General features: G+C 55.8%; 1 protein-coding gene across 6 annotated transcripts in view; it reads left to right on the top strand.

Moving 5' to 3' along the window:
* The window catches only part of Syngr1 (synaptogyrin 1), a 20,107-nt gene extending 5,420 nt beyond the window's left edge, over window positions 1-14,687 (top strand). For 2 of the 6 annotated variants that reach the window (XM_048803124.1, XM_048803119.1), the window contains exons 2-4: window positions 4,401-4,638; window positions 5,678-5,823; window positions 9,690-12,820. In XM_048803124.1, the coding sequence (XP_048659081.1) occupies window positions 4,401-4,638; window positions 5,678-5,823; window positions 9,690-9,911 (606 nt within the window). In that variant the 3' untranslated portion in view covers window positions 9,912-12,820. Of the gene's footprint in view, window positions 1-3,903; window positions 3,931-4,400; window positions 4,639-5,677; window positions 5,824-7,030; window positions 7,731-9,689; window positions 12,821-13,880 lie in introns of those variants that run through there. The other 4 variants (XM_048803125.1, XM_048803123.1, XM_048803120.1 and 1 more) reach the window with 4 other exon arrangements.
* Window positions 14,688-20,337: the final 5,650 nt, after the last annotated feature.

Raw genomic sequence — 20,337 nt, 5'->3', positions numbered from 1 at the left:
TGTGAACTTCCCCCAGGCGTTCTCCGGTGGCTCCTGGGGTGCCCTGGGCGTGCCTCGCCGTGCCTTAACGAGTCACTCATGGAGGCTGGCTGGCCTCTGGAACCTTGGCTTCAGAGGGACTCTGGTTCCGGTGCCAACTCGGCCCAACCCAGAGCGAGTGTCCCAGGGACACCCAGTGGCCGGAGAGAGTCCCCCTTCCTCCTGCCTCCTACTGTGGGGGGCCCAGCAGTGGAAACCTGAGGCCTGGCCTGTTCTTGGGGGGCTGCTCCTAGAGACGTTCCCTCCCCTCCTGAGCCTGGTCTTCATGTTGGACCCCTGGCCTTCAGGGACGTGGCATCTTGGGGTGTGCGCCATCTGTTCCCAAGCCCGCCTTCTCAGCACCCCCCTCGTTCCCTGGCAGGGTCTGTTGGCATGTTCCTGGGGCTGCCCCTCCTACCTGTTCTGCGCAGCCCCTCCCCCCCAGCTTTCCCCCCACACTACCCCCTTAGGTTCTTTTCAAACCTAAGTCAGATCTGGGCTCTCAACAGCTCTTAAGTCTGCAGTGGCTCCTGGAGTCACCCGAGAGAGGTTAAGTCACTGCCCGGGGCCACCGCTGGGCAAGCGGCTGGACTCCTGCCCCACTGGTAGCTCCCCACAGCAGGGTCTCAGCAGGCCAGCCTTGGTGGCCCTCCCAACACAGGGCCACTGCAGCCTGCTGGGGCGGGAGGCTGTCCTGAGCTGAGCTGCCCTGTCCCTCCCAGGTATTTTGATCTTGCGCTTCCCCTCTTGGGGACACGTATGCAGCTCTTTCCTTCTGGCCTCTCCAAGGACTGCCTGCTTTATTCCCCCAAGAGGACCCAGTCTCACCGCTCCTCCTCTGCTGTCCCAAGGCCCAGACTGCCGCCTTCTGCTTTCCCTCCCAGGCTCTCCTCTTGGCCTTTGGGAGCCTGAGTTTTCCTGCTTTGGGAGGGGGTTCTTTCAGGCAGCAGTGGCTTTTTTCCAGCCGCAGGGAATGTGGGTCTGTTAGGAAGTATTGCCCCAAAGGGGTCCTTCTTTCCCGGGCCTTTGGAGAAGGAAGTGAGCCCTTACTAATTGCCTACGGGATGCTGCCTGGCTCTTGGTATTTGTGTGTCTAAGTCTCCCCAGAGGAGAGGTCCATTTAAATTGTGTGTGTGCTGCATATGCCGGGCAAATGCTCTACCACGGAGCTACACTGCAGCCAAGAAGTTGATTTATTTTTTTAGAAGAAAATCACATTTATTAAATTTCTAACCTATGATAGGCAATATACTGTGTTTCATATTTTATTCCCATTTTTATGCTTTTATTTATAGATGACAGAAGAATGCATTGCAATTCTTATTACACATATAGAGCACAATTTTTCATATCTTTGGTTATATACAAAGTACATTCACACCAAAATTGTGTCTTCATACATGTACTTTGGATAATAATGATCATCACATTCCACCATCCTGCTAACCCCATGCCACCTCCCTTTCCCTCCAACCCCTCTGCCCTATTTAGAGTTCATCTATTCCTCCCATGCTCCCTCTCCCTATCCAACTATGAATCAGCCTTCTTATATCAAAGAAAACATTTGGCATTTGGTTTTTTGGGATTGGCTAACTTCACTTAGTATTATCTTCTCTAAATCCATCTACTTACCTGCAAATGCCATGATTTTATTCTCTTTTATTGCTGAATAATATTCCATTGTTTTTTTTATCCATTCATCCATTGAAGGGCATCTAGATTGGCTCCACAGTTTAGCTATTGTGAATTGTGCTGCTATAAACATTGATGTGGCTGTATCCCTGCGACATGCTGTTTTTAAGTCCTTTGGGTATAGACAGAGGAGAGAGATAGCTGGGTCAAATAGTGGTTCCATTCCCAATTTTCCAAGAAATCTCATACTGCTTTCCATATTAAGAAGTTAATTTTTATAAAGGACCAATCTGAGGCTCAAATTACTTGCCCAGGATCCCACAGTGTGAGCAGCAGGCCTCATTTTTGGGTCTGACAGGTCTGTGTGAAAAATTTTCTCTAACCAAGAATTTTTATTTTTATTTTTTTTAACATTGATGGACCTTTATTTTATTAATTTATTGAGAATTTGCTGAGAATCAAACCCAGGGCCTCACACATGCTAGGCAAGTGCTCTACCTCTGAGCCAAGACCCCAGCCCCCCAAGAGTCTTTTCTTTTCTGATGGTTTGGTGACATCTGGCGACATGCAGGACTAGACCTCAGACTCCTGCCCTGGCAGTTTTTGGTTGCAAACTGGAGCTTGTCGCAGTGCCAGGGCTCAAAGTCACAGTTCATAGGAGCCCACCTTTCCCTGCAGTGTGCAGAGTCTGCTTTGCCTGAGGGGTGGCCAGGAGCCCCTTTGACAGTTGTTTTGAAGCCTGGCTTCTTGTCACTCTATTTCTGTCTTCTGAGCCTCAGACTTGGACTCGGGTCCAGCTGCCTGATCCAGTCGCACTGATGCCGCTCCAGGCCTTTCTCCCTGCTGGTGCCTCTGATGCCACGCTTTCTGCAGATGCCCTGAGGCTGAGCACCTGCTTGGCCAGGTGAAAGGAGCTCTGGCGGGAATCCGGAGACCTGGGCCCTCTCCCGCCTGTGCTGGCGACGCCAGGACATCTGCCCATTGGGGCTGCACCTGTTGCCCTGTTAGTTTGGGGGCTGATGGAGAGGAGGCGGAGCCGTGGTGGGCGGAGCCGTGAGCCAGGACGCCCTGCCTCCGCCAGGGGCCTCCCAACCAGGTCTAGCAGATGGGTGCTGTGGCCAATCCAGGACACGCCTCGGGTCCTTTTTTTTATTGCGGCCACCTTCGCGCAGCTTGCGATTCCTCACCAGTGCCTGACTCAGTGGCGGGGGCGCACTCTCCCTGCTGCCCGCCGGATGCTCGCCACCTCTCCCTGGTTCTCCCTGGTTTCCACACCTTTCATCTGTCCCTCCGTATGGCTGAACGACGACCCTAGCGCGGCCGAGCCATTGCTCGTTTCTCTCGGTCCCTCTGCCAGTGCGCATTCGGCTGGAAATCGTGTCCTGGCCCAGGGTCTCCACTTTTGATCATGCCCTCCTTTCAGGAAAAAATGGAAAGTAAAGACAAGTGGACCTGGACGATAGCACTCCCTGCCAGGTCTGCCACCGGCGGCCACACTTGGGGCCAAATCTTCTGGAGTGTATGTGCCTCAGCTCTGGGTCCCCTCCTCGTGGTTTCCGGGGAGGCAGGCAGCCCAGGGAAAAAGCATGGACTTTGGTGTCGGGTCCCCTGGGCTTAGAGCCCAGCTGTGCCACATCCCAGGCTGTGTCTCTGGGCACGTTCACTAATACCCATGCCTTCATCACCACATTGGTAAAATGCTGGTGGTACTGATGTATTCAACAGCTGCTGCTGTGTAACAAACTGCCCCCAGACTCAGGTCTTAAGGCAACAAACACGGCTGCCTCACAGTTTCTGTGGGGCAGGGCTCTGCCTTGCTGGGTGCTGCTGCCTCCAGGGCTGTCACAGGGCCATACCCACAGCACCCGCCAGGGGCCCTGGTCTCATCTGACAGCCCCCCAGGGGCAGATCCAGTCTCAACTTCACTAACGCTGTATTGGAGGAATCCAGCCTGCGGGGGGTCTCAGTTCCTGGGGGCTCTTGGCTGTTTCTTTCCGGAGCTCAGAATACCATGCTGGCTTCCACCACTGGTGCAGGGACAAGCTGGGGGTGGGCAGGGCTTCTCGTGACCTGTACCCAGGAGGGAGACCTCATCACCTTTGCCATATTTTTTGTCCGTTAGAAGTAAATTGCTAGGTCCAGCACTCTCAAGGGACCTTAGGGACACAAGGTCATGCACTGCTGGATGCAGGGTCATTGGGGCCACCTCAGCTGCTGCCTACCCAGCTGAAACATGCCTGTCTGGGGGCCGATGAGGATCTACATGAGATGGCACATGTGGTACTGCTGTTGGCCCTGGCAACAGGGCAGGGACTGAACACAGCCTGAGACCCCAGAGGGAAGGGTGGGGTGGGGCTGGGCATGTTCACACTAGGAGGGCCAAAGGCTCCCCATTCTGGGGCTAGTCCAGCCTTGATGCTATGTAACAAACTGCCCCCAAACTCAAGTCTTAAGGCAACAAACACGTTTGTTGTTGTCCTGGGCCCTGACTAGGGGACCTTGATGTCAGGGCCCAGGACAGTTTCTCTGGCTAGGGGTTAGCGCTTGCAGCTCAGGAAGGAAGCAGTTGACCCTACTTGCTCTGTGTGACCCCAGGCAAGCTGCCCTAGTGGTGGGCATCTCTGGGCCTCTGGGCCTCTCTCTGAAATGCCCATTCACCGCCTGTCCCATGGCCCAGAGAGGTCAGAGGGGTGGGGGCAGGTCCCAGGGCTGGGGCAGCGCCCCCCCAGGCTCACCCCGCACCCCTGCAGGTGTTCTCCATCGTGGTGTTCGGCTCCATCGTGAACGAGGGCTACCTCAACAGCCCCTCGGAGGGCGAGGAGTTCTGCATCTACAACCGCAACGCCAGCGCCTGCAGCTACGGTGTGGCCGTGGGCGTGCTGGCCTTCCTCACCTGCCTGCTCTACCTGGCCCTGGACGTCTACTTCCCCCAGATCAGCAGCGTCAAGGACCGCAAGAAGGCTGTCCTGTCCGACATCGGCGTCTCGGGTGAGCCCTGCTGGGGGACGTGGCCGCCGCCCCCTCCCCATTTTCCAAGGAGGAAACCGAGGTGAAGGCGGGTGAGGGGACAGACTCAGGGTCACGTGGCTGGCAAGGCCTGAGACCCCAGAGTAGCCTTGCTGCGCCCCCTCCTGGCGGAGCCTGTGAAAATTAAGCCAGGGCCATGGGACCCTGGCACACAGTGTGGGTCCCTGGAGCCCGACCCCCTTCTTCTGGTATTAGCATGACATGACCTGCCACCCTTTGCCCTTCAGAAGTGACCTTCAGCCCGGCCCCCTGACGGTGTCCTGTGAGTTGCAGAATCTGCTCAGTGGAGGGAACTCCCCCGGTTTCCAGGCCTGGGGCTCCCTAGGCCTTCTAGAAGGAGCCACAAGCAAATCAATGCTTCTCAAGCTCCCGCAGAGCCCCAGGGGTCCCCAGCAGTGCCCCGGGGAGGTAGATCATGTTACCACAGACCCCTCTGAGCCTCACCCCAGGTCTCAGAGGGCCCGTTCTGAACTAGGGGGCTTTGTGAGGCTCCACCCCCGGAGCTGCCCCCACACCAGCCTCTTCCCCCAAATCCCCACTAGTTTTCTGGAAGCCTGAGCAGGGGCGCCACAGCCTTCCTCCCTGGACAGTGGCTGGCCTCAGGTGGGCCTAGTCAGGGACGTGGCTATAAATTGGTGTCTGGCGGTTAGAGAAACACTGGCCCGAGCTGACTGCTCTCTCTCCCTCTCTCCTCCTCCCTCCCCCTCCCCCCTGCTGTGGCCTTCCCTCTCTGCCCCACCCTGCCCTGTCCACTTGACCCTGGCTTGACCTCCTGTGGCCTCCCCCTCTGCCTCTGACTGAATCCTCCCGCTCCTCCTCCTCCCTTCCCCCTGCACCTTCTCCTGCTCCCCTCCCCCTTGCCTTGCCCGCCGGGGGGTGGGGAGCGGGGGAGACCTGCTTGTGAACTTGCCCTGTTCCTCGGTTTCCCTGTTTGCTTTCCACACACCCTGTCCCTCACGCTCTGCACCCTCACTGTTCTGCCTGGCCCCCGGGACCCCAGCCTTCTGGGCCTTCCTGTGGTTTGTGGGCTTCTGCTACCTGGCCAACCAGTGGCAGGTCTCCAAGCCCAAGGACAACCCACTGAACGAGGGTACGGACGCCGCCCGGGCCGCCATCGCCTTCTCCTTCTTCTCCATCTTCACCTGGGTGAGTACAGCACCCACAGGCCCAGCCCCCAGGGGGCAGCCTTCCCGCAGGTCCTCTGGCTGCCTCTGGAGCTCCACCTGCAGGCCCAGCCTCACAGCCCAGCCTCACAGCCCTGCTGCCGCCCTGGGCACAGCCAAGGCCCTCACTTTGATTCAGAGCAGCTGCCCCAAGGTCATAAACTCTTGGGCTCTCTGGATGGTATTTATCATCCCATTTTACAGATGGGAAGGTGGAGCCCTAGACAGGGAGGTGGGGCTTCAAGGTTCCCAGGCTCAGGAGACCCGGTTCACACGGTGGGGCTGCCTCTGATTCCCCAGCTTCTGTCTTCCCATCTGGAGAATGAGGGGATTGGAGATGGCCGGTGGGGTGGGGGGGTCACAAACCCTGGTGTCCAGGCAGGGCCGAGAGCAGGTGAGTGGCCAGGTGGCGTGTGCGCTCTAAGGGGCCCCTCTGCAAAGCGCCTGTGGCCATGCAGAAATTTTTCCAGAGAAACAAGAAATTTAAATTTTCACATGAAATCTGATCTTCACGTGTTGGTAATTTATTCACATTTTTAAAAATATATATCCTGTGAGTCAAAGAGAGCAGGCCCCTGAGAACCAGGCTGGAGACTGGGTCTTTGTGGGCACCCTGCCTGGCCTCCCGCAAGTCTAGGAAGTCTCTCTTCTCCCTGAGATCCAGGGTCACCCCAGCTCCAGGCCCCCCTCAAGGGCTGTCCCTTCCCCGCTGCGCAGTCCCTGCCCAGCCTCCTGCAAGGAGACCTTCGAGGCTGCGTGCACCCAGCCCTCCCTGCTCCTCCACCCTCTTGCAGTGACTTCTGTCTCTTCTCGAGGGTCCCTGGACTTGCACTTTCTTTGGGGACACCCAACCCACAGCACAATATCTGGAGCTGGAGTTTGGAGAGGAAACCGGTAGCCCCGTCCCCGTGGGCCAGCCAGGGCCACTCTAGGCTTTGATGTCTTCAAGTCTGGGTGGGAGACGGGATCTCAGTCCAGAGGGGCACCCAGAACTGGGCCCCGCTGCCTGCAGGCAGAGCTTGGAGGCAGCTAGCCCAGAGGTGGGGCCCACAGAGGAGCGGAGGTGAGGGGACACCAGCATTTCCGGGCTATCTGAAGCACCTGGCCGAGGTGCCAAGGCCTCCCTCCCTGCTAGCACCACTGCCCTCCGGCTCCGCTCCAGCGGCCTCACCCCTGCTCTCTCCTGGCAGAGCCTGACTGCAGCCCTGGCCGTGCGCAGATTCAAGGACCTTACCTTCCAGGAGGAATACAGCACACTGTTCCCCGCCTCGGCACAACCGTAGCCCCAACCTGCAGAGCAGGGAGCCCCGTGCCCACCTAGTGCCAAAGATACCTGGGACCCCAGGACAGGGCACGGCTGGAAGAGTCAGACCCTCCCTGGCTCATTCCTTCACTCCTTGCTCCTTTGTCCGTTCTTTGTCCTTTCATTCATTAAGTAAACGTTTATTGAGCAGCTATCTTGTGCCTAGTGCTGAGTTAGACAGGGATCCTGCTCCCCAGGAACCCCCAGGCTGGGAGGGGAAGACAGACACCAAAACCTCCCCAATGGGCTACAGGCTGCTAGAAGGCTGGAGGTTACTCCATCCACGGGCTTGCCAAGGGTGTCCATGGTCCAAGGTGCTGAGCTGCAGGCACCGTATGATCTCTGTGGCCACAGTTGTGGCATGAAGGATGGTCTTACTGTCTCCCTGGAGGCTGGCTGCCGAGAGGGGCCTGGCCTGGACTGTCAGAGGCCTTTTGATTTGGTTCTGCTCTTGTGTGCTGTGTGACCTGGAGCAATCCCTGTACCTCTCTGAGCCTCAGTCCATATTCCTGGACTGACAGGTAATAATGGACCAACCTTTCAAGGTTGGCACAAGAATGCTCAATAAATGTCAGCTTCTGTATTCATTCATTCACCCATTCACCCATTCACTCATTCACTCACTCACTCACTCACTCATCCTCCCCACAGTCAGGGGCAATTCCATCAGCGCTTTGGGAGGGAGCCTCTTGTGAATCCTCATTCTGCCGAAGGCTTGGCCTCCCTGGTGCCCTCAGCTGCCTGGACAGGAGCCTGCCTCTTGCTCTACTCTAGGGCAGCAGAAGGCAGTGGCGCACCCAGGCCTCAGGGCAGGGCCTCGGCTTGGTGGAGCTGAGCCCAGGTGGCTCCTGGCCGGGAGCCGGGGGCGCTGCAGGTGCAGGTGGCTGCTGCCCCGCGGGCGTGCTGCAGGGATGTGCCTGTTCTGAGGAAGAGGGCCAGGTGTCCAAGGACCCCAGCCACCTACTGCGGCCTGGATAGTGGGAGCCCAGGCCTGGCCTCTGCTCCCGACTTGTGGCCCATTGAAGTGGTGGCCAGATGGGGCCTTGAGCCCACAGGGTGGGGGCTGACCACAGCCACAGTCCTCGCTGCCTATGGCCAGAGCCTCTCGGAAAAGGGTTCACCGAGGTCATCTGGGCCAGCCCTCTGCCTCTCTGAAGGAGACCAGCCTCCACAGTGGGAGTAGAAGTGCCGGACGGGCCAGGACCGCAGGCCTTGTCCCTTAGGGCTGCTGACAGCTCAGGGCCCAGTCTCCGAGCCCCAGCAGCCAGGACCCCAGACCAGCACCGAGGGCAACCCCAGAGGCCACCTGACGCCTCAGCCCAGCTTCTCCGGGTCTGCTCCGCCCTCCTCGGGACCGTGGTGCTTTGTGGTGACACCCACTTCCCAGCAAGGGCTGCCAAGGCCGCTGCAGTTGGCACCTAGTTACCACGCTCCCGGCGCCTCCTGGGCAGAGTGCCCCCGCTGCCCCCCCCCCCGGCCCTGTGGGGAAGGAGTTGGGGACCTCCGTCTCCCAGCCCTGCAGCCGGGGTGCTCAGCACAGCGTCTCCCCCAGGCAGGGTCCCCAGGCTGAAGATCCCCAGAGCAGGCGTCACCAGACCTCTGAGCTGGATTCTGATGGCGAATTTGATTTACCCTTAGCTCAGAGTGACCAGCGTCGTTGTCCTGAAGACAGTGTAATTGCTTTTAATGAGAAAGAATGTCCCTACGCATGTGTGCACAGCCGAGTCTCTTCACCTGGGCTCTGGGAGAACCGGGCGTGGGGTCAGATGAGGTTAGCAAAGTTTGGGTGCCACCATTCCCCCGTGGGGATCTGGCAAGTCCTATGGTCCTGAAACTAGTTTCCTTCCATTTAGTTCCGTTTCCCAAACTTCTCTGACCATGTGTTTCAGCAAGAATTAGAGTGAGCAGCAAGTGATGGAAATCTCAAATAACCGTGGTTTCAAAGAAGTCTAGGTGTAAGGAGGGGCCCAGGACTGGCGGAGTGGCTCTGAGGTCTTCAGTGACCCAGCCATCTTCCCTCCTACAATGTAGCTTATGGACTTTGTGGTCCATTTTGGCAACTCAAGCTCCAGCAATCACATCTGTGTTCCAGGTATCAGAGCAGAGAGTGGGACAGAGAACATGGGGGCACCATAGTGGCTAAAACTTAGTCAGGTGTCTATGCCTAGCTGCAAGACAGAGGATGGCTTTTAGGAGGTGCCAAGATTTCTCTGACCTATTAAGAAACTTTTTGCCCCATTCCACAGAGCAGCCCTGAGGTCACAGTTTGAGGAGGAGGCTGTGGGCTTTGGGGCCATCTTAACCCTCCACAGTAGAGGTCAGGACTTCTTGGTGGCCTAGAGTGACCTCTGGGCCTCAGGCAGGGTGGCCGCCAGGACGGCCCTCCTGCCCCCAGTTGGACTTACTTTCACTTCAGTGCTTTGAGGGCCTGAGACCTTCTACTGCCTGTGTCCTGTGAACTAACCTCCACTAACCCCGGCTCTTGTCTGTCTCTCCCCTAACCACCCCTCCCACCTGTCCTTGTCCCTGCTGGCCCCCGCCCCCAGGCGGGCCAGGCTGTGCTGGCCTTCCAGCGGTACCAGATTGGCGCCGACTCGGCCCTCTTCTCCCAGGACTACATGGACCCCAGCCAGGACTCCAGCATGCCTTACGCCCCCTACGTGGAGCCCAGCACCGGGCCGGACCCCGCCGGCATGGGTGGCACCTACCAGCAGCCGGCCAACGCCTTTGACACTGAGCCCCAGGGCTACCAGTCGCAGGGCTACTGAGCCGCAGTGACCGCCTGCCCCATCCTCGCGTGCCCTGCCCCCGCCCTCTGCCCTGCTCTCCGCCCCACACCCTCCCCTCCCAGGCTGCCCTGCCCAGCACCCCACAGCCTCAAGGTGTTCCACTGAGGTCCCGGGAGCTCTGGAGGGGTGGGAGCAGCCAGGTGTTGGGTTCTCTCTGCCTGAGTCTGCAAGTGTGTCCAGGGCATGTGCCCAGCAGGGACTGGGGGACAGGGGTGAGGTGCATTCATTCATTGTGTCCTCAAGTGCTTGTTGAGCGCCTGCTGTGTGCCAGGCCTGTGCTCGGCACACATGGGAAAGAGGCAGAGGTGATCCCTGTCAAGGGCTGGGTGAGATGTGGAGGGAACCCTGTTAGCACCAAGGCAGGGCTGGGGTGATGCCCAGAGGTCTGGTGGCACGGGGCTCAGGCTGTCACCCCCAGAACCTGTCAACACACCCGACCTGCTAGGACTGGCAGGTTGAGGAAGCTGAGGCCTGGGAAGGTCAAGGTTGCTTGCCCAGGTGGCTCAGGAGGCTGGCAGTGAAGGCAGGGCTGGGCAGGCAGCCCCGAGGATGGTGCCTGCCCGCTCTTCCTGCCCTGCCCGCCCCCCGCATCACGAGCCTGGCTCCGTGGTGTCCTCGTCCTGGGGCCATGGGCGCCTCAGCCCCAAGACACCACAATCCTGCTGCAAGCCAGGGGCCTGCTCCTGTGGGTGCCCACCCTTGGCCTTCTCCTTCTCCCGGGGTGCTCACCCTGCTTGCCCATGACCCCGTGCTTCCTGCTCTATGTCCTGCAGGGAGCTCTAGCAACTCCCTCTGTGGTCTCCCAAACGACTGGCTCCCCAGGTCCATGCCCAGGGCTGGTGGGTAAGAAGGCCAGGTGGGGGGCAGGGCTGGCCCAAGGTCCCAATGAGCTGGTGGAGCTGAGCTGGGTTTGCTGCCTAGGTTCCTTGACCCCAGTCACCCAGCAGGTGCCTGATACCCTGCCTGATCTGGGACACTCATCCTCCTCTCGCTGGGGTCAGCCAGGGATTCCGGCTGGAGCAACCCTGGACATGAGGCATCTTTCCCTGGCCTTCCAGAGGCCTGCTGTGGGAGGCAGTGCAAAGCCCCCAAGGGGACCCAGGGAGGGCGGCTGGTGCAGAGTGGCTCAGGGTGACTGGGCTGCAGTGGGTAGGGCATTGGCGACCCCTGAGACACAGGCATGGGTGGGGCCTGCGGGCATAGTGGGCCCTTCTGAGCTGGGGAGGGAAGGCTCTTGCATAAGGTTCCTCCACCCTGAGCTGCAAGTGACAGGGAGGCTGCGTGTCTGTGCCGTCCGTCCTCCTGCACCTCTCTGCCCGGTGCATACAAGCCAGTACCTCAGGCAGCAGAGCAGAGGGGATTGTGGGTTGGCCACAGGGATGGGGAGAGAGAGCCCTCGCCCCCTGACCCCTTCACCCCTTGCCTTGCTCACTCTCAGCAGCCAGTTGTCAGGTTCCTGTGCTGGGGACACAGAGGGTGTGCATGGTCCCTGCTCCCTGCCCTCAGAGCTTATGGTCCATTGGGAAGACAAGCACCAGCCAGAAAAGGTACACAGAGCCATTGAGGGTGGGAGGCGTGGGGCAAACCCCCGTGAGCCCAAGGCTCCCCTGAGCAAGGGTCCTGAGGTGGGCCAGGAGCGGGGAAGGAGCAGCACTGTCCCCCTGAACAGAAGGGACGCTGAGGTTCCGTGAGCACAGGCAAGCTAGCAGTGGGCGTGGATCAGAACTGGGTCTGTCCAGGCCCCCCGAGGGCAGTGGGGGCAGAAGGCCTGAGACAGCTGGACAGCAGCTGGGTTCTATGTGAAAATGAGACAGAGGGTGACAGATGTTCGAGGGTAGGATTTGGACGGGACACACCCCTGAGTGCTGCTGGAGGCCTCATCCCCCTTCTGCTGTCTGCACACAGCCCCTTGGGGCCCTGAGCCCGAGGCCCCGGCATCTCGAATCCCCTCGGGCTCCTCCAATGCCCTTTGCTCTCCTTTTTTTTTTCCAAATTTTCCTTGGAGAAGTGCCCCACACCTCGCCCTCAGCCCAACCCTGCAGGGTTTGGACTCCCCCTTCCCCATCAAGCACAAGAGGCCCTGGAAATGGGTTCCACAGTGTGGAGCTGCAAGGACCCTTAGAAAGGCTCCAGTCTGGACAGGAAGGCAGTAATCTGTCCAAGGTCAAGCACAGAACAAGAGGTGGGGAGCCCTCTCTTCTGCCTCCTGAGTTGACATGATCCTGTGCAGTGGGCCGTCAGGCCTGGGTGGCTCCTCATCCACCTGGAGGTGTGATAATGGAGGGGCTAATTCCCAGGGGCCTGCGTCGGCTTCCCCTCTCCCTCCTTCCCTGGTGAATCTCGATCTCAAAGACTCTTGAGGGCCCCAGGCTCTTCCTATGTACCAAGAGCTCACGTGTGTTACCCCTGGGGGCTGCTACCCTTGGCCCAAGGCTCCTTCGATTCTCTAAGGAGCATGAAGGGGGATTGACCCCCAGAGTTTATGGAGGATGGATTGGTCCAGCCACCTCCCAGCGCTGCCCCTGACCTGACACTCCCAGCCCCTGGTGCCCACAGCCCTTGTCTGGGTGCCCTGGCCCTTCCCGCAGCGGTACTGCCTGTGTATAGTATAAATATATATATTTTCTATATATAAGATGTATAATATAAGGCTCCACAAATATATCTATGTGTGTGTGTGCGTGCACGCGCACGTGTGGTGAAGGGTGGTCCCCATCCTGGGCCCCCATCTAGACCCCCACCACTACCTGGTCAAGTCTCTCAAGAGTGAATCCAGTGGCCCTGTGGCACCCTCCTTTATGACATCTGTCCATTTGTGGTGAACCAAGTGAAGGTGGTGACTTCTGGTGACATAGTAATAAAGTGAAGACTCAGAACCCACCAGCGGATCACAAGTTGTCAGTGTTTCTTTGTGGCTTGGCGTTGCCATCGCCTCTGTCTCCCCTGACCTGGGCCATGTCTTATTTGTTTGTTTTGCAGGACTGGGGACTGGACCCAGGGTGCTCTACCACTGAGCTACATCCCCTGCCCATTTTCCTCTTTATTTTGAGACAGGTGCTTGCTAAGTTGCCCAGGCAGACCTCAAACTTGCAATCCTCTTCCCTCAGCTTCTCAAGTAACTGGGGTTACAGGCTTGCATCACAGTGCCTGGCCACGTCTTATTTATTTATTATTGTTCGGTTAATTTTTAATTACACAGGAAGCTATTAATTACATGAAGCTCCAAATATATTCTCCTTTTTAAAAAGTAAAATTGTAAAATCACTGCAACTGAAGCCAGTCTCCCCCTGATGTGCACAAATGCACACCCCTGCCCCCCACTTCCCTGTCCTGGTCTCTCCTCCAACCCCACAGGTAACCAGGATGAGGCGAAGGCCTCATTCCAGACCATTTCCATCTCTTCAGTATGCAAGGTCTGGGACTCTGTTTTTAAAGTTAGTGGCCCTGAATTGGCCACTGAGTTAGCCTAGAAAGTACCAGACACTGTGCCGGGCCTCGGAGTTCCACAGCAGATAAGTCCCCACCCTTCCAGAGATGGTCACCAAGTAGAGGAAGTCTGGGTTAGACAACCGCAAGTATAAACTGTGAACTGTGCTGGGGCGGGGTTGGCAAGAAGGCCAGAAGATGCGGGTGAAACCAGGAGCTCAGAGGCAGCCCTCTGAGCAAGTGACACCCCGAGTTCTCTAGGATGAACAGGGGTTTGGCAGCAAGGGGGCTGGCTGGGGAGGAGCTTGAGAGTGGCAGGCACGGAAAGAGGAGAATGAAGAGGGACAGGCTGAAGGAGACCCACCACTCGAGGTCTCAGGAATGGGGCTTGTTCATTCTCTAGGGGTTCATTCTCTGGGGGTCTAGATGGGGGCCCAGTGACATGGAAAGCCACTAAGGGTGGTGGCCAAACTGGTGTGTTGTGGGCCGAATGACCATTGAAAGATGCCAACCATTGTGCAGACGGAAGGATCACCTTGATGATGAAAGAGCGGAAGAGGTCAAGATGAATTTGGAGGAGCCATCAGAAGGACGAAAGAGGTCCCAGCTGATCAGAGCAGGCGCGGGAGCTCGGGTTGGGGTGGAGGAGCAGGTAAGTCGGCCCACTGTCAGTCATGATGTGACCACGCCCACACCTGGTGATGGCTAAGCCAATCAGGTCGCCTTCCTCCACGATGGGGCACAAGGATTGGCTAAGCAGAAGTGGGAGGGGCCAAGGGCCTGGGGGGGTTCGCACTTCCGTTTCCCCAGGCGCTAAGCCCTTGCCTTGAAGGGACTTCTGGGCCTGGAGCCCCACCGCCTGGAAGACGCGGCCAGGAGGCTGCAGCCTGCCGCAGGGAACGAGCCCTGGGGCCCGCGGCGCTGGGCCCTACCCAGTGCTGCCGTGGGCTGGCCAGGCCACCCACCCTGCTGGACCCCGGGTTAGCTGCCCATCTCAGTCAAGAAGATTAACTGGGACGCGGAGGCGGTATTGCTTAGTGGTCACGCCACCCCCCACGTGCAACTGCTCCCCGCCCTCATTCAAGTAGGAGCGGCAGTCTTCAGACACCAAAGCACTTGTCACAGGTATTACCTGCCAGGGACCCGGATGTGCCCCGCCCCGCCCCAGGGTAATTCAGAAGCAGGAGTTTCACTTTGAGAGCTCTCTAAAGGGGATGATGGGAAGACAAATTAGAAAAGTTGGAGCTCCAGGCGGATGTGCCAGCCTTCCCAGGTGACCAGAACAGTTGTTCATGCTGTGATGTTTTAATTAATTTTTATTTATTTATTTGCTAGTGGAACTGGGGTTTGAACCCAGGGGCACTCTGCCACTGAGCTGTATCTCTGGCCCTTTTTACTAAGTAGCCAGAGGCTGGCCTCGAACTTGCAATCCTGCCTCAGCCTCCTGAGTTGCTGGGATTGCAGGTGTGCACTACCTCGCCAAGTGTGATTTGCATATTGTTATTATTTGTTTATTTATTTATTTTAAAATATATTTATTGCTTTTTTTTTTAGATGGACACAATATCTTTATTTATTTATTTATTTATTTTTATGTGGTTCTGAGGATTGAACCCAGGGCCTCACATGTGCTAGGTGAGCACTCTACCGCTGAGCCACAACCCCAGCCCTGTTATTATTTTTTAAATATTTATTTTTTAGTTTTAGGTGGACATAATGTCTTTATTTTTATTTTTTTAATGTGGTGCTGAGGATCGAACCCAGTGCCTCACATATGCTAGGCGAGCGGGCTACCACTTGAGCCACATCCCCAGCCCATGTATATTATTTTAATAACCTGTTTATGTGAGTCACCTGCTTTTTCTTCTATTACAAAAAAAATTAATCTTAAAATTGTCTTCCTCAATAACAGTGAAACTTCACCTGAACATACAATTATTTTCTATAGAATGTGATGACCGTTCTACTTAAATTTCCATGTGTAAGCCTGAGGATTTTTGCTTTGCAATGTTGCAGCAGTTTTCCAAACCAGAGATTCTAAACTCTTTGGAAAATTCTCTGTTATGTTTTATTGCAACATCCAGGTGGATGCTTTTATTTTCTAACAATTTAATAATTCACATGTTATATTTTAATAACTCACATATCATGACAAAGTTTACCACCCTGGTGCAGGCGGCGGGCCAGTGGTGGGCGGGTGGCACCTGGCCAGTGCTTGGGCGGAGAGCTGGGAGTGCCTTTCCAGGTGGACCCCTTCTCTTGCCTTGGCGTGGTTGGCTTGGAAGTGCCACCACCATTGTTTCTTCTGTTGCTGCCAGTCTGGGCACAGATTCTGGCCCCTGCTGTCCCCTTGCAGCCCCACAGTGTCCCAGGCTGCCCAGCCATGTGGGTGCGTGCCAGGTGGCCAGGGCAACTACTAGGCACCTGTGCTACTCACTGCCAGTCATTCTCACTGGCCTCAACCTGCTCGATGCCACCTGGTATGTCCTCTCTGCTCCCGCATGTACTTCCTTTGCACTGGATTTGCTTGCAAAACACAAGTTCAAGGATGAAATTATGGAGCGTTCCAAGACAGCACAGGGATTTGGCAGCACATTATTCTGAGAGCAGGGCCGGTCTGTCAGAGTCACTCCCGAGAATCCAGCCCCGCTCCCAGCACTGATTCCAGCCCTGTGCATTTCCCCTTTGTTCTATTTTGGATCCTTTTTGCTTTTCCCGCTCTCCCTGTGAATTTAGGCAGCTGCACTTGACTGTGGGTTGGAGCTACGTGGAGCACTTTATAAAGCGTTATCTGGTTCACAGCTTCCGATACTTGTGATAGAGACGCCCTGATGCTCCTGTTTCACAGACAAGCTAGGACAAAAGGACAGTGCCACAGCCAGAGTCACTGTGGGGCAGAGCCTGGCTTGAACCACAGTGTGTCCATCTTTGAAGCCGCACTCCTAGCCCCCGCTGCCTTTCCTTCAATCCTTCTGCACGTTTTGGGTCACTCGCGCCCCCTGAAAGCCTGTCTCTAATGTGAACATCCTCCCTGCGCTGCGTGTCTCTGGAGTGGCAAAGGCTTCTGCTTTGGCTCCCCATCTGTCCCCTGTGCTTCCTCTGTGTTCTGGTGTCTTCCCAAGCCCCGTCCCAATTATGTGTCCTAGAAATGCTACTTCAGACGTGTGAGAGATTTCAGGCAAAACAGAAAGCCCTCTGCACAAGGCGCCTCAAAAGTGCAGGCATTTCACCAGGCACCTCGCTGAACCCGGCTGGGGGGGAGCCCTCGGTGTCCACCTGGCAGCCCCAGGCCTATCCTGGGGCCTCCTCTCCTCCACACTCCCTTCCTTGCCAGCCCATCTGGTCTCCCAGCACCACATGTCCACTGTGTCCCGGCTGCTGTCCAGTGTCCTCGCCCAGCTCAGGCCACTCCAGCTGCGTTTACCCGGAGACACCCAGGCCCCGTCTCCCAGCTGACACGCTCCACGCTGGCGCCCAGGCTTCCTCTTGCAGCCTCCCGTCCGTCGTCAAGCGGCAGCTCAGGACAGAATCCCTGAAGCAGTGCTCAGCGCCCCTCCCGTTTTTCACATCTGACCCATCAGCACATTCAGCCAGCTCCACTGCTGACCACCTGGCGTGGACTGTGGTCCCCCTAGTCCAGGCCACTCCATCGCTCTGCCCCACGGCAGGGGCCACTCAGATGGTGCCCATTTCCACCCTGACCTTAGCCAGTGTATCCTCACCAAGAGCATCGTGTTGATTATCATTAGTATGATAACTGCTTCCATGTGTAGTGATCAGAATTCACCAGAGGCTGTCCTGAGCGAGACCTTTCCTTCTGTTAATCTTATTTGATCTTCAAATAACCATACAAAGGGAGTCCTGTTACTATCCCCACTTTACAGATGGTGAAGGCATGGAGTTCTCCAAACTCATCCATCTAGAGTGACAGCATTGGGATCCAAAGACCAAGGAAATTTTAACCATTAAGCATTTAAAATACAAATCAAAGCCAGGCATGGTGGCACACACCTATAATCCCAGTGATTCAGGAGGCTGAGGCAGGAGGATGTCAAGTTCAAAGCCAGCCTCAGCAAAAGTAAGGTGCTAAGCAACTCAGAGAGACCCTGACTCTAAATAAAATACAAAATAGATGTGGGGATGTGGCTCAGTTATCTAGTGCTCTCAGTTCAATCCCCAGTAACCCCCCTGTCCCCCACAAAATTTCCAAGGCCCCACAGGATCTGCCCGCTACTTCTCCCATCTCGTGCCTGGCCTCTCTCTCCCTCGTTCCAGCCACTGGCTCCTAGCACATTTCTGTCTCAGGGCCTTTGCACTTGCTGTTCCCTTGGCCTGGAATGCACGTTTCCCCTCTCCCCAGGTCTGTGCTCAAAGACACCTTTTAGTGGGACCACCCTTGGCCATGCCTTTTTAAAGGCAGTTCCTCTTTATTTTCCTACATAGCACCTGTTACCACCTGACACACATTTACTGATTGATTTTTTAAAATTGCTCTATTTTAAAATGTATCTTTAGTTATCAATGGACTTTATTTAATTTTTTTTTTTCTGTTTCAAAATTTATTATAAAGCTCCAGCAAGCAAGACTGGTACTGGGATAAGGATAGAAATATTGATCAGTGGAGTGTATTTAATTTATTTATATACGATGCTGAGAATCGAACCCTGTGCCTCACACCTGCCAGGCAAGCGCTCTACCACTGAGCCCCAGCCCCAGCCCTACTTATTGATTTTTTTTTATCGTCCATCTGTCCTCACTGAATGTAGGTCCCCGAGGGCAGGGATGGTGTTGGTCTATCAGGTGCTAAAGTCTGACACACACAGCTGCTTAATTGAAGATTGGTTAATGAACAGATCTGCCCATCAAGCTTCCTCTTTCCCCTGTGTCACACCCAGTGACCCCCAGGTATGGTCCTAGACTAGTTCTCCTCTCACCCACCAGATCTCCTTGACTCACCTTCCTAAATATTTTCCAAACCGCCCACTCCCGCCGTCCCTCTGCCCTGCTTCGGCCCTGGCCTCCAGGAGCCTGGAGAGCACACACTGCGTGCCGCGGTTTCCACGTTCTGAACTTCTCAGTGTCTCCCAACACACCCTCTGTCCCCCGCAGCCCTCCCCTGCCAGGCCTAAACCTGCTGTCCCTGGAGTGCCCGCCCCCACCATCCGTCCTGCTGCCGGAGCCAGGAGCCTGCAGTTTCCCCACCCCCACTTCCTTCCCCTGCCGGCTGCCGCCAGCTTTGACCATTAGGATATTCCTGTGAACTGTCCCTTTCCTTCCACCCTCACGGCCATTGTGACCCTTTATCTAGGCTGTCTCAGTAGCCTCCTAAGGCTGGCCTCCCTGCCTCCCATCTGACCCAGGGTGATCTTCCTAAGTCACGGAGACGTGACCATGTGGCTGCCACTCCATGAGCCCCTCACCTTACAAGACAAAGCCCCTCACCCTACAAGCAGCTCCTTCTGGGTGAGCTGCTGCCCCCCTCCCCCTGGACTTCCTGTCCTTGCCCAATGTCATCCCCGCTTGGGTCATGCTGTTTCCTTGGCCTGCATGGCCCTTTCTCCCTGCTCCACTGCCCACTCCTCTCCCCTCCCACACCCAGCTTAAAGGCCATCTCCCTGTGAAGTCTCCCTGACAGGCCACCCCACCCCAATCCACCCCAGCTCCTGAGCCAGATCACATTGACGGAGGTGATAAAGACCAGAAAGTGGCTTGGGGCCTAATGGTGAGGAGCTGTGGCCGCACCCCAAGGTCAATGGCATAGCATATGGAGGGAGGGAGGGGAGGGGAGACCACACACCTGGAGCAGATCCCATGTCCCCCGTGCTCAGGCCTGATGAGGTTACTTCTTTAATCTCATAACACCCTGGGAAGCAGGGATTTTAAGAACAAAGACACCGGTGTAGGTGTACAGGATCTACTAAAGCGATAAAGGTAGCATTTCAAAACAGTGAGGGGAAGAAGAGATTATTCAATAAGCAAGTTTCCTAGGAATTTGGCTCTGTATCTGGAAACAATGAAATTGGATCCCTTCCATTGCGTTGAAATCCCAAACAAGAATCAAGGTTGCCCTCATAAATGAATGTTGACATGAATTTAAGGTGGGGAGTCTTTTCCTCAGGATGACACAGAAGACAGAGGTCATAGAGGAAAATATTTTATTTGGCCATGTAAAGATGTAAATGTTTAGCTGTCAGAACATAAATGAAATGAGAATGAAAAACTGGGGGAAATAATCCCAACATGTTAGCAACAAAAACATAAGCCTGTCATTGAAATAGGCAACTCACATAGGAAGAAATACACATGGGCCAATATTATGTACCCCAAAATGTCCAATTTCTCTAGCAATCAGAGAAATGCAAATTAAAACAAATCAAAGTACCTTTGTATATGTGTGTGTGTGTGTGTGTGTGTGTGTCTTCTAGGGATTGAAGCCAGGGGCCCTTATCACTGAGCCACATCCTCAGCCCCTTTTTATTTTTTATTTTGAAACAGGGTCTCACCAGTTGCTTAGGGCCTCACTAAATTGCTGAGGCTAGCCTTAAACTTATGGTCCTCCTACCTCAGCCTCCTGAGCCACTAGGATCACAGGCGTGCACCACCACACCCAGCCAAAGTACCCAGACGGAAAAGTACCGTTCTGAATTGCCAATTTTCAAACATCAGTGCAAGTGGAATGAGCGCGTGGTGAGGTGCCACGGGAGAAGGCATCTTAGAGGTGCCAAGCTGCAAACTGCCATTTTTAAGATGGTGGGCAGTTTTTGCATTAAGGGCCTGAGAGGGGATTTATTCTGGGAAGACCCTCCTTCTGTTCTTGAAAGGCCTTGTCGGGCAGCTGGAGGGAAGAGCTCTGCCCAAAGCCAGGCACTTCCGACTGCAGTGTCACGTCTTCCATTCAATCCTGTGAGCTGGTGTGTTAAAGAATAAAAAAATGTTGACAGCAATATGCAGGAAAATCTTGTGATTGTGTGTGTGTGTG

The sequence above is a fragment of the Marmota marmota genome, unplaced genomic scaffold (assembly GCF_001458135.2).
Source record: "Marmota marmota marmota unplaced genomic scaffold, marMar, whole genome shotgun sequence".
In the NCBI taxonomy this organism is placed as follows: Eukaryota; Metazoa; Chordata; class Mammalia; order Rodentia; family Sciuridae; genus Marmota; species Marmota marmota.
The sequence above is the reverse complement of the archived record's forward strand: the minus strand, read 5'-3'. Positions and strand labels throughout refer to the sequence as shown.